We start from the raw sequence: 13,850 nt of genomic DNA, 5'->3' as shown, positions 1-13,850 counted from the left end.
GTCATGTCCATCTTTTTTTAACTTTTGAAGTTTCGAAGTTAAAACCACATTCACAGAGGATGTTCAAAAGCACAAAAATGCTAATCAAGAAAACCCTACAAGATCAGAAATGGAATTAAAACAGTGAAAGCCTAAGAAAAGATTACAGATTAATTAATGAACCCAAAGTCCAAAAAAAAAAAAAAAAATCAGCTGAAGAACATCTCAAGAAGAATTACAATCATGAAAACAAAAAACCAAACAATCGAATTGTCAAGAAATCCAAGCCAGAACTGATCATAACACTCTTGAGTCGCAACACAATAACTACACATTCATTGCAACTTATATACATCTGAGTTAACAATACTGAATCAACCCAATCCACAGTGAAATCCACCCCGAACCAGAATGAAAGAATAATAAATACAAACCTTTCCTTGTATGAGGAGGAGGAGGAGGAGAAGGAGGAGGAGGAGGAGGAGGAAGAGGAGGAGGAAGTGGTAGGGAAGGAGGATAATAATATTAATAATATGGAGAAGAAGAAGGAACCCGAAATTTATAGATAAATCCTCATGCCAAAGTCAAACCGTTCAACCCTTCCTTTCTCCTCATCTTCGTCGTAAGCCTCCAACTATTCCACTCAAAAAAGAGGATTAAGACTCCTTAAATGCTGCTTAGTTTTGGATTTTTTTCCAAAAAGGGTACGTTACTAATATTGGAACAGACGTAGAGAATGGGGTTATTTGGGTCTTAGATCAAACTAAAATTTAAGTTTCTATACTCAAGACCTTATGTGTCGTTTCCTCACTTAATCTCTTTACTCCTCTTTCCACCATGGATCAGTGACACAATGAGCCAATCCCCAGACTCTCTCTCTCTCTCTCTCTCTCTCTCTCTCTCTCTCTCTCTCTCTCTCTCTCTCTCTCTCTTAGTCAACAATGAAAAATCAAAGTCAACGTATTTTCTCCGAGGGTAATCCTAACCTTTGATCTCCATCGCTAGCAAGTTCCTCAAATATTGTTGGGAAGCCCTCTTGACGACTTGTCTGAAGGCCCGCACTAAGCATTGTGGTCAAAACTATTTTTCCAATATGAATTTTTTTTTAATCCAATATCCAGGGGTCAGCCATTTTATTGACCGACGGGAAATATGGCTCCAAAATAAATTGGTTTTCATCTGATTTTACCAAAAATAAAAAATTTGGACGGTTTGAGTCCATAATAATAAATGGGGAAGATTTCTTTCACCACGCGGCAAAGGAATCCTATATTTATCTGCCCTTCTATTTACGAATGGTTGTACATATCTCTTAACTGTTGCGCAATACGTTATCCCATTGGCCTCGATCAAATGTGGTGTTTGAGGAAAACTCGGTCCTAATAAATACGCATGGAAAGAAAAGGGAGGAGGGGATTGGGGTTTTTTCTTCTAGTTTTAGTTTCGTACTTTTTCTATTTTAACAAAAATTTGAAATCATAATTTTATTAATTTAATATCAAATTTGAGGACAAGTCAAAATTTTGTAGTGCACGCATTGCCATAATGGTTTAATACAAGGTTTTAAAACTTGGAAACAAGATTAGGATTGGGTCCAGTCAATCACCCAAGCCAATCTCCAAATAGTGAATTAGAGTAAAAATCAGCTTGAGAATATATTAAAAGTACACAAAAAAAAAAAAAAAAAATCAAGAGACACATGGGAAATACTCTTTACCAAGGAAGAAAATAAAGGATTAAAGAAGTAGGATTAAAATCAGTACTCAAGATAAAGAAAGAATGAAATCCATGCTCAATAGTTATGGATAAAAGGAGAAGAGCAAGAAATCCACACAAGAGAGCCATGCCAGAATTATAACATTTGCATAGGCGTATAACTATTTGATTGTAATCTTATTGTCACAAAGGTTGGTGAAAAATATGTTCTAACTTCATTTTTTTATGTTCTTAGTGTGATTTACTTATTTTTTTTCAACGAGGGTAAATTCTGTCATTTTACATGAACAATGATAGCTTTTGAAAATGACAATATAAATCAGTCTGAGTTTTCCTAAGGCCATTCATTCACCGTAACCCATCGCAACCCCAGACTGTAGTGGGAAGAGACCATCGTTCAACCACCGTGAAGGAAGACGATATATATAAATCACTTTCAAATTAATTTAAAATCATTTTTTACCTTGAACTTAAATAACTTTTTAGAACAAGAGAGTAAGGCTACCTTTGGTAGTCATTCTGTTCTAGAAACAGCGTTTCATGTCAAAACCAAATTTTTTTATTTCTATGACAAAATTCTGCTTTGAAAAAAAAAAATAGTATTTGATGAACTTTGCTCTGAGGCATTTGATAAAACTTGTTCTGAAACAATTTTTTGTCTACAAAATCAATTATTACAGACATACCACTGGTTACCAAATTTGCATAAATTGAACTGTGTTTGAGACTATAATTAATTGAACATATGTTTGAACATAGTGGGATGCCAGTAGCAATAGATTCCATGACAAGTCTAGGACCAGTAATTTCCTGCAATTCAGTAACCACATGAAGAACATAGTTTCCAGCCGCAAATACCATCAAAATACCCATTGATATTGCTTGGAATTTCTTCTGCATTTAAATTCCTTGTGATTATGAGAGAAGTGAGGTTTCTGCATTGCTCAAGTAAATCCAATGCTCCAGGTAAGCTCTCAAGGCTGTTGTTTGACAAAGAAAGAAAGGATTTCAGAAAAAAAAAAGGGTTAGAGATTCGAGCTTTGCTAAATAGGTCGACACAATAGGGCCCGATAGCATGTTGTAGCTGAGATCAAGAACCTGAATTTGTTGTAAGTTCGATGAGAATTCTACTAGCTAGTATACTACCATGAAGGAAATTCGACTCCTATTAACAGAGGGAGTTGGGAAGAGAACCCATAGGCACCATCCAAGTATCTTTGGACACTGCTTTCCTCTTCCTCCTCCCCAAGTGAAAGGGTTATTATCTCGACACTGAATCTGCGTCTTCTTCATCCTCACTACTTGGATTCTGATTTTCAGTTCTCAAAACACTCCATTGGATTCTGCTATAGCTTTCATTCCATGGCTTGGAACTCAAAGTCACCAAAAGGAGCGAGAAGAGCTATCATTTTCAACAGAGACAAGAAGTTCATCGGCACCAAGTGCAGATCCAGCTGGGGTTTTCAGCTGAAGGTGGTCGAGATGATTTGCTTTTGGCCCGCAGCCTGGGGTTGTTCAACGTCACCATCTTTTCTGACGGCAAGTCCTTAAACTGGGAACTAAATCGAGTCTATTCATCTCTGGATTGGGCCTCTTTAGCTTTAGTAGATATCTTATTACTTTCTCTTGATTTTGATTCTGTATTTTTTGGTTTTATCCCTAATCTTCTGGGAAGCTTTAACCCAGCTTCACAAAAAATTCATGTAACCCGGCCATAACTTTTTTCAATTCATATTCAATAAGCAGGGTACAGATCATCGTAGGAACATGCAGAATAGATAGTGTTAGGGCTCAAATCGTCTAGCAGTGAAGATCCAAGTGTTGGGAGGGCTCAACATGTAACCTAGTCGTTGGACACTCACTGCCTGTGCTCAAGTAATTTTTTTTACATAGGATTATAATGGTTACTCATAGAGGAGAAGAACCCGATTTATTGCCAAGTAAATCATACCAATAATGGGATTAACATGTCTCATTCTAAATGGATGGATATATAGGGGTCTTTTCTTTCACTTTCGAAAGTGGGGCCAAACCCTAGCTAGCATGCTGGTCAAAATTAATCCTCTCATTTTATTGACCAAAGGGAATATTTCCTTTTTGGGTCTATCAATGGGTCCCACAATGACAAATAAGGAAAGTATACCTTTCACCACCACGCGGTGAAGGAAGGAACCTGCCCCTCTATTTACAGAGAGAATTGGACGGTGGTTCAAGCATACCTCTTGATTGCTGAGCTTTACATTATGGATATTGATTCAAGGCCTTGGTCAAGTGAAGAGTCTCTGGACACGATCCTAATAATTACAAAGGGAAAGAAAAAGGTATCAAATTTGAGGACAAATCAAAATTTTGTGGTGCAAGATTATGGAAAGAATTTGGTTGCAGCCTGAGCTATAACCTTGGTAGTATCAAGGGGAATGGAATCTCAAGGGCATTAGGTGAAAAATCCCTTCATTTCTCTGCTTGCAACTACTAGGTGTTGCGGAAATAGAAATGAAATCCTAGGGATAGGTTTGAAATTACCCCTAGGGTGGAATTTTTCACCCTTACCCTCGGGATTTCATCCCCCTGGCTATGACTAGGGTTTGCAACCAAGTTTCATTAAATGACCATGATTGGCAATTGAAATTTTCTGTCACCCTAGGTCATTAGCCTATATTGTCTCCAACCAAACGTGTCAAACCCAAAATCGAACCAATAAAATCGATCAGTCTGAACTGAAAATAACCTAGATCAAATCAAATGGAAGTTTTAGTGGGCTGATTATGATTGGTGATATTGTAATCCCCAAAAAAATCGAACCGCAAATGGACATGAAACCAAACTAGAACCAACTCAAAACCTAGAACAAAACAAACCGATAAGAAATATAAAAATAAATTAATTAATTACTTTAAAAAAAATTGCATTGTTTTTGTGGAAAATCAAAGCCAAACTGGCCAAAAAAACAAAATCCAAGCCGATACAAGAAATCAAAACTAAAATTTTCTTATTGGTTCAGTTTTGATTTCACCATTCCCACACCGAAACAAATTCAATTTAAACCAAAACCAAACCAAAGACACCCCTATCTCCAATGGTCCCATATTTCTTATTAGATAGCAATTCCACCTGCCATCAAGCCTGACCTGACCGGCTAGGTTACCTTTTCCTTTTAGTCTTTATCAAGTCATATAGGATACTTCTTATAAAGCTATAGCCTTCTAAGGCTAAGAGAAAAAAATATCATGATCCGATCCCCAAATAGTGGATTAGACTGAAAGCTATAGCTATCTCCAATGGTATTTTCTTCATTACCCAAATGAAGAGTCAAAATTTCATTGATCTGTTGATCCTGAAGCCTTTGAATTCCAAAACGATATTGTAGTACAGTAGTATTGATACTAATTGAGAGTTTCAAGTTTCTAAAGCTCAATTAATTAATCACTCAACAGATAATAACCATTCAGTCAAATGTGCTGAAATTTTTTAAAACATGAAAATCAATTTCCAGTCAATAATTACAACTCTAATATAACCTTAGCTAATTCTCAACTCCTAGGAATTCTTTCAATAGTCACAAGGAAGATGAATAAGATTCACAGAATTGTTATCTGAACACCTACAGGCAGAAATTCTTGAAGAAGCAACTCATATATCCGCTTTCTTTCTATGGTAGGTAAGAAGCTTCGGTGACTATGGGTCTTCCATTTGCCATCTCCAAGATAAAATCTAGGACGACGGTCGATCAACACTGACTCAAGTGCAATAGCATTCTTAAGAATGTAAGTTATTATTTCAATTTGCTCATGATAACCACCGAACCCATTTACCTCAACGAATTTCAGGTAATTATGACGGATGTTAAAAGGCCTAATAATTTTCCTTGTTTCAGATTCATCTTTTAAGGGAGATAGCTGCACAAGAATAGAAGAAGAAAAAAAGTGTTGTTCAATTAGATCTTTAGAACAAAAGGATTGCACACAACTTTGATTTTTTTAAATTAAGACTTACATGGAGTTGGAGTGTCTTCAAGAAAGGAGAAACCTTCATAAAGGTAACAATCCAGAAGAAAAAATCCATTTCTGGTACTTTTGCAACCATCACTAACCGATTGAGTTTAGTGTAAGTTGGTAAACTTTCTGTTGGAAACACTGTCTGCACACCAAGAGAAAAAAAAAAAAAATATATATATATATATATATATATAACAATAAAAAAAAGACAGCTTATGAATAGCATAAGAAATGTGTTATTTACATACCTCAAAAAAATTAAAAAAAAAAATAAAAAATAAAAAAATACTTACCTCAAAATAAAGCATGGTGTTGTAAATGACTAAATTCTCAAGTTGAGGGAGATCGGTTGGAAGTATTGTAACAGCAATGGGAGCTTCTACCGAGCTATGGAAGCCCACAATATGGAGCATCACAGTTATTAGTAATGGAACATTCTCAAAACAGAAATTTACCATGTGCCCTATGAACTCAAATGTGACAAGAGTTGTAGCACATAGCTTGATTTCAACCAAATCAGAAAGGTCATTCACTTCAAGATACTTGAGGGATGGACTGGTGATCCTTAGAATCACTAGATTCATGCATTCTGCCAACTTAAGACATTCAAGGAGAGAACAATGGCACAATAGATCCTCCACGTCTTTCTCAGTTAGAAATACATGTTTTAGGGAGAGGATGGTAAGTGATTCAAAACCCTCAAAACCAGGGTAGGGTCTCAAGATGTTCAAGGCGCAAAAACTCAAATGCAAGTGATTCAAGGAGGATCTTTTCCCACTACCAAGAAGCCCAGATGGAAGGATGTAAAGGTCATAATCAGGTCTGGGATACAAGTCAAGATGAAGTTCTTTGGCCCCTGATGTTATTGCAAACTTGACCCATCTGTGAAGATTAGACCCATGCCTGTTATTCATGTCCCAGCAAATTCTAAACCTGTCAACCTTAAAATCCTGAAGAAGCTTCAAAGTTTGATCAACCACTCTTATAAATTTAGATGTACTTTCTTGCCAATATGCTGGGTGATTCTGGATTCCAAGCATGCTCTTAGCATCAAAATCAAAATTGGCTGATGTCCTCCAAACATACTTCCACCTTCGCGATAAAGTACTAGTTCTCACTGCTTCTCTTAATGTCAACAATGATATAATGTGGCTCAAGACCTCGTCTGGTAGATGGCTTATGTGATCCTCCTCTACTCCCTCGATCTCCTATTTTTTTTCAATTTTTCAACAACATAATTATCTCTACTAATCTCATATTCTTAATATAAATATGTCCAGCTAAATAAGATGTAAAACAAAGTAAATTTATTTTTATTAAAGTTCTATTCCCTGCAATGTTTCAATATTGTATGAAATGATGGTAGGAATACTGTTGACCATATGGTAATTTGGAATACCCTGGAAATTCCATGAGACGGATGGAAAACTAACAGAAAATCTTCACATATTCTGTCAATGCATACAAGATTCATCAGCTTACACTTTTCCTAATATCATGCATAAAATCCTTTGTGAAAGTAAATGAATCTTATAAATAAATCAGTTAACTTATATATATATATATATATATATTTTGGGAGAGATTCCCTAAGAGGTAGTATGGACCCAACATCAGAGCATAGGCCAATGGTGGGAAGGTCATTTTGTCCCCCCCCCCCCCCCCCCATGTTTGGGCATGGAGGCGACCATGCCTTTTAGTCTTGTTTTTCTCCAAAAAAAAATTACTTCATTTTAAGGTATTTTTAATATAAGTAAAGTAAAAAACATGTAGGTTGAAAACTTAATTATATAATTTGTACATATAATTTGAATCCTGGGTCCAATAAATTTCAAAAAATAAAATAAAATAAAATAAAATAAGTAAAAATAAAAATAAAAAAACATAAAAAAATAAAAGCAAACCCTAAAAAAGAAGAAGCAAAAATATTCAAAGGGAGACAGAAAAGCTTTGAGACCATGAAGTGTTCATTTGTATCACATTGACTTGGGAAGAAAAAAACGTATTCAAAATATTATAGAAGAAAAGCAAAATGACCAATATGTTTTAGGGTTGAAATGGACGCACAATGTGATTGTCATATGGCATAGATAGAAAGAAGAAGAGATATACAAAGAATTTACTTTGTTACTCCTTGATTATTATGCTAATTTTTAGATGTGATATTGATGAATGAAGGGAGAGGTGGGTTACCTTGGTATTGATAATTGAATTCTTTGCAGAGACAGATATTTCTCTAGAACATACACAATTACCCATAGTCAAGATAATCTTATTGTAACTCTTTCTCGATCTGCAAAAACACTAATGAAAGAGAATGATGATAAGCTTATCTTATATTTTAAGCTATGTAGATAGTTTTTACTAATAGCCCTAGAGATAGCAGATCCAGCTCTCATACAACAATGATTCACACAAATGGAATCCACCAGATCAGATCGTACAAGAACCTGATCCACACAGTACCCCTAGAAATATTAGTAAATCTTCAAAAGTGAACAACTAAGTTAGATATAAGGAATTCTTACGTACTAGAACCACCAACCTTTAGAATATTAATTGGAGCCTAGCCAAGCACGACACACGCGCTTTGAACCACTCTCTTTATGATCTTTGTGAGGTATTCAGTAGTGTTTGAATGACCCAAAAAGAAATCTCTTCAACCTCTCACACGTCCACTGCAAAAATAAGTAAAGAAAAAGACTGAAATGATTGATAAGAGTCTCTATAGGGAACTGTTGAATGTTACGTTTTGAAACAACGTATCATCAGAAGATGTCGCCGAGAGTTTGATGTCATCATCAAGTTCAGATCTCACAATTGGTATGTCTCACACATCTAAAGACCATTTTTTTTTTTCTTTTAAATATAGTCCCCCGAGGAAGAGATATATAGCAACTCAAGTCAATGCTTACCCAAAAAAAACCTCAAGTAAATGTTTGTTGGTAAAAAAAATCCGTCACCTGAGCCAAGTGCAAGAACAGAAAGTTTAGAACTTCCTTAAGAAAAATACTAGCTAGAAAGATCATAAACTTAAACACCAAGATTAACTCCTTCCACTTACAGCATTGCCATTGACAAGAGAAGCAAGCTCGCGAATATTTGAAATCCTATGATAAAAAGAAAATGTCAAAATCTGTAGGGTTTTACAAAATTGAAAAGATGCTTCGACGGTCAATCTGTCTTTCAATTGGAACTTTTGAGTTTTATTTTTCGTAGTAAAAGATAATCGAAGAAAAAGATGAGAGCGGATTAGGTTTTCATACGAGAACCATTCTCATACAAGAATGACCCACACAGATGGAATCAACCCAAGGAAAAACCCTATGATAGATACCATCTCTGAGGATCAGATGGTATGAGAACCTGTTCCACACTCAAAAAAAAAGATGGTGTCCTTTCCATCAACCTTCAGCCCTTGTGTATAGTTTCCTCTCATTGATTCGAAACCTCCTATGCATCCAAAACTTCTTTTCTGATTCTCCGAAAAAATCAAAATTCCACTTTTCCTTCTCTCCTAGAATTTTAAAATACCAAAATAGCCACATAACCCACCCCTCTCCTCCTAACTTTTTAAGCTTAGAAAAGTTAAATCCACATTCACAGAGGATGTTCAAAAGCACAAAAAATGGCAATCAAGAAAAACCTTCAAGATCAGAAATGGAATTAAAACAGTGAAAGCCTAAGAGAAGATTACAGATTAATTGTTATAAGAAAAAAAAAAATCAGATGAAGAATAACTCAAGAAGAATTACAATCGTGAAAACAAAAAACCAAACAATTGAATTGTCAAGAAATCCAAGCCAGAACTGATCAGAACACTCTTGAGTCTCAACAATAGGTATCCATTCATTGCAACTAATACTGAATGAAGGAATAAGCAATACAAACCTTTCCTTGTATGAGGAGGAGGAGGAGGAGGAGGAGGACAAAGAAGAAGAGGTAGGGAAGGAGGATAATAATATTAATAATAAGGAAAAGAAGAAGGAACCCCAAATTTATAGATAAATCCTGATGCCAAGGTCAAACCACCGTTCAACCCTTCCTTCCTCCTCGCCTTCTTCGTAAGCTTCCAACTATTCCAGTCAAAAAAGAAGATTAGGACTGATTAAATGTTACTAGTTTTGTATTTTTACCAAAAAGAGTACGTTTCTAGTATTGGAACAGACGTGGGAATGGGGGTATTTGGGTCTTAGGTCAAACTAATCTTCAATTTTCTATTACTAATGAAGAGGGGAGACTACCTTACATGTGTCGTCCTCACTTAAATCACTTTACTCCTCGTTTCCACTCTCTCTCTCTCTCTCTTATAGTCAACAGTCAAAACTCAAAGTCAACTTACTTTCTCCGGGAGTAGCCCTAACCTTTGATCTCCATTGCTTAGCAAGTCCCCTCAAATATTGTTGGAAAGCCCTGCAGACGACTTGTGAGGCCCGCACTGAGCATTGTGGCCAAAATTATTTTTTCAATATGAGTTTTTTTTTTTTTTTATTGACCGAAGGGAAATATGGTTCCAATATTACGTATGCTAGTGGATAGTACCAATGGGATCACATTATGAGATATCACACCAGAAGAATGTGGGGATCATTTAAAAAATGGGAAGAAAAAGATAGATACAATAAGTACTAGCTTACAGTATACTGGGGGCATACCCAATTTTTTTCTTTTTTTCTTTTTTTTAATCCAATATCCAGTGGTCAGCCATTTTATCAACCAAAGGGAAATATGGCTCCAAAATAAATTGGTTTTCATCTGATTTTACCAGAAATAAAAAAATTCCGACGGTTTGAGTCTACATTAATAAATGGAGAAGATTTTTTTCACCATGCGGCTAAGAAATCCTGTATTTATCTACCCTTCTATTTATGAATGGTGCGCAATATGTTATCGCACTAGCCTCGGTCAAATGTGGTGGTTGAGGAAAACCCGGTCCTGACAAAGACATAAGAGTTGGGAGTTTTTTCTTCTATTTTTAGCTTTGTACTTTTTTTATTTTAATAATAATTTGAAGTCACAATCTCATTAATTTGATATCAAATTTAAGGACAAATCAAAATTTTATAGTGCATTGCCATAATGGTTGAATACAAAGTTTTAAAACTTGGAAACAACATTAGGATTGGATACTCTCAATCTAATCCGATCTTCAAATAGTGAATTAGACTGAAAATCAGCTTGAAATATATTATAAATTTACAAAAATCAAAAGACACATTAGAATTAAAGAATTACGATTAAAATCAGTAGCCAAGATATATAGAGAGAGAATAAAGTTCATGCTCAATAGTAATGGATGGATGGAGAAGAGCAAGAAATCCACGCAAGAGAGTCATACCAGGACTATGACAGTTGCATAGGCTGTATAACTATACATGCAATCTTATTGTAACCAAGGTTGGTGAAAAATATGTTGTATCTTTACTTTTTTGTATATAATTTATTTTTTTTTCAATGAGGGTAAATTCTGTCATTTCACATTGACAATGATAGCTTTTGAAAATGACAATATAAATTGAACCGAGCTTTCCTAAGACCATGCACTCACCATAATCCATTGCATCCCAGACTATAGGGAGAGAGCCCATTGTTCAACTACCCCTGAAGGAAGACTATATAAATCACTTTCAAATTAATTAAAAAATTATTTTTTACCTTTAACTTAGGCTCTCTTTGGTTTGATTTCTATTTGTATTTATTTGACTTATTTTTATTTTTACAATTGTTTGGTATGATTTATTGCACTTATTTTTATTTATTATAAATAAGAATAAACCACAAATCACACATTGGTCAAAAGCTATTTGTGATTTGTGGTCAAAAATCATTATTTAGATTTGTGCGCTGGTTTTTAATAAACGTGTGTTTTTTGAGATTTTTCAAAAAAAATATCTACCGCTTTCTCTCTCCCAATGCAGAACAGGTTTCACACCTTAAATCTACTGTAATTAGTAGAAAATAACAGAAGAACCAGAACGGGGAAGAAAGACTATCGCTGATGCATCCAAGGAGTTACTGGGATCACAGTTGGATGGATACGATCCATCCTTGTAATTGGGCCAAAGCCCATGAATTCTGAAACCTGATGCAGGCTTCCCTATCCCTGAGTAACAGAATCTCTGTTTTGTATCACAGTATATGACCCTGGCCACTAAATTCAAAAAGAAAAAAAAACTTATAAAGTGATTCCATATAGTTTCAGAAGAACCCAAGAAGAGAAGAAGAAGGTAAATTGATATCCTCTCTCTCTTTCTCTTTCTAGGAGAGACCCAACTCACTTGTTGAACAAAGTAGAAAAAATCGAAATCATATGAAGCAGATAGAACAACCAGAAGTTGTAACACCAGAATGTGAACACCCGCCTGTGTTTAGGCGTAGACACACACAAGAAGGTAGTGTTCTTTGTCCCATAATATATTCTACAAATAGGCATACCAAACTTATTTTTAATTATACAATCTATTATATAAATAGTAACCAAACGGATATTATTTGTGGTCCATAATTGATTATCACAAATGATTTCTCAGAAATAGATAATAAATACAAATAGAAATCAATCCAAAAGAGAGCCTTAAAAAACATTTAAAATAGGGTAATTTACAGCGCCACCCCCTGGAGAATGCCAATATTAGAGGGACACCCCCTCTTTTTCACCAAATTAGATTTGGCCCCCCTGCCGTTAGTCACTGGTGAGTCAAGAGATAAAATGATCGTTATACCCTTCTCATTGAAACACATTTTAACCCTTCTTCTATTTTGTTTCTCTCTTCCAAAGAGTAGGTAGGTCTGCCGATGGCGGTGGCGCCAAAGTTGGTGGTGGTGGCGAAGGGGGAGCCTTTGAGTTGTACTACGATGATAGGGCTAGTTCAGGCCTTCATCCGCTCCTTTGGCTTTCTCCCGTTGCACTGATCGCACAATACGAAGCGATGCCCTCTGCATTCGTCGCAAACACCTGTCTCCGGCGCCGGAAAACCTTCGACAAACCTCTTCAGCTCTCAGGTCTCGTGAAGTTGTTGGATCTCTTCTGCTCCGCCGACGTACCTACCGCTGTTTGATTCAAAAAACAGAAACTCTTAGACCTACAAAGGGGAATAAAAAAGTAACCCAAAAGCAGAAACAATCTGCAAGAGAAGAAGAAATGGAAGGAACATCGGCGGTAGGTACATCGGCATTCTTCGGCTTTCGTTTCCAAACAGATTTTCTGTCTATCACTTATTTTGATCGGTTTCTTTCAAAACCAACCATTGATGTAAGGAACGAACTGTCTCTGATGATTTTTCAAGAAAAAAATGTCTTTTTTTTTTTTTTTTTTTTTTTNAAAAAAAAAAAAAAAAAATCAGATGAAGAATATCTCAAGAAGAATTACAATCGTGAAAACAAAAAACCAAACAATTGAATTGTCAAGAAATCCAAGCCAGAACTGATCAGAACACTCTTGAGTCTCAACAATAGGTATCCATTCATTGCAACTAATACTGAATGAAGGAATAAGCAATACAAACCTTTCCTTGTATGAGGAGGAGGAGGGGGACAAAGAAGAAGAGGTAGGGAAGGAGGATAATAATATTAATAATAAGGAAAAGAAGAAGGAACCCAAAATTTATAGATAAATCCTGATGCCAAGGTCAAACCACCGTTCAACCCTTCCTTTCTCCTCACCTTCGTCGTAAGCTTCCAACCATTCCAGTCAAAAAAGAAGATTAGGACTGATTGAAGGTTACTAGTTTTGTATTTTTACCAAAAAGAGTACGTTTCTAGTATTGGAACAGACGTGGGAATGGGGGTATTTGGGTCTAAGGTCAAACTAATCTTCAATTTTCCACTACTAATGAAGAGGGGAGACTACCTTACATGTGTCGTCCTCACTTAAATCACTTTACTCCTCGTTTCCACTCTCTCTCTCTCTGTTAGAGTCAAAAGTCAAAAATCAAAGTCAACGTATTTTCTCCGGGAGTAGCCCCAACCTTTGATCTCCATCGCTAGAGGTTCCAATATTACGTATGCTAGTGGATAGTATCAATGGGATCACATGATGAGATATCATACCAGAAAAATATGGGAGTCATTTAAAAAATGAGAAGAGAGAGATAGATACAATGAGTACTAGCTTACAGCATATTGGGGGCATACCCAATTTTTTTCCTTTTTTTTTTTTTT

The 13,850-nt window shown here is 35.7% G+C and overlaps 1 protein-coding gene across 1 annotated transcript; it reads right to left on the bottom strand.

The window, feature by feature from the left end:
• Positions 1 to 5,223: 5,223 nt before the first annotated feature.
• On the bottom strand, positions 5,224 to 8,765 carry LOC122076286 (F-box/FBD/LRR-repeat protein At1g13570-like). Its single transcript, XM_042641607.1, has 5 exons — positions 8,755 to 8,765; positions 7,884 to 7,983; positions 5,984 to 6,898; positions 5,689 to 5,832; positions 5,224 to 5,591 (listed from the first exon to the last, which is right to left on the bottom strand). Exons 1-5 carry the CDS (start codon positions 8,763 to 8,765, stop codon positions 5,274 to 5,276), a joined length of 1,488 nt encoding a protein of 495 aa, XP_042497541.1. The 3' UTR covers positions 5,224 to 5,273.
• Between the last annotated feature and the right edge of the window lie 5,085 nt (positions 8,766 to 13,850).

This window comes from Macadamia integrifolia, chromosome 4, assembly GCF_013358625.1.
Source record: "Macadamia integrifolia cultivar HAES 741 chromosome 4, SCU_Mint_v3, whole genome shotgun sequence".
NCBI lineage: Eukaryota > Viridiplantae > Streptophyta > Magnoliopsida > Proteales > Proteaceae > Macadamia > Macadamia integrifolia.
This window is presented reverse-complemented; position numbering and strand designations above follow the sequence as displayed.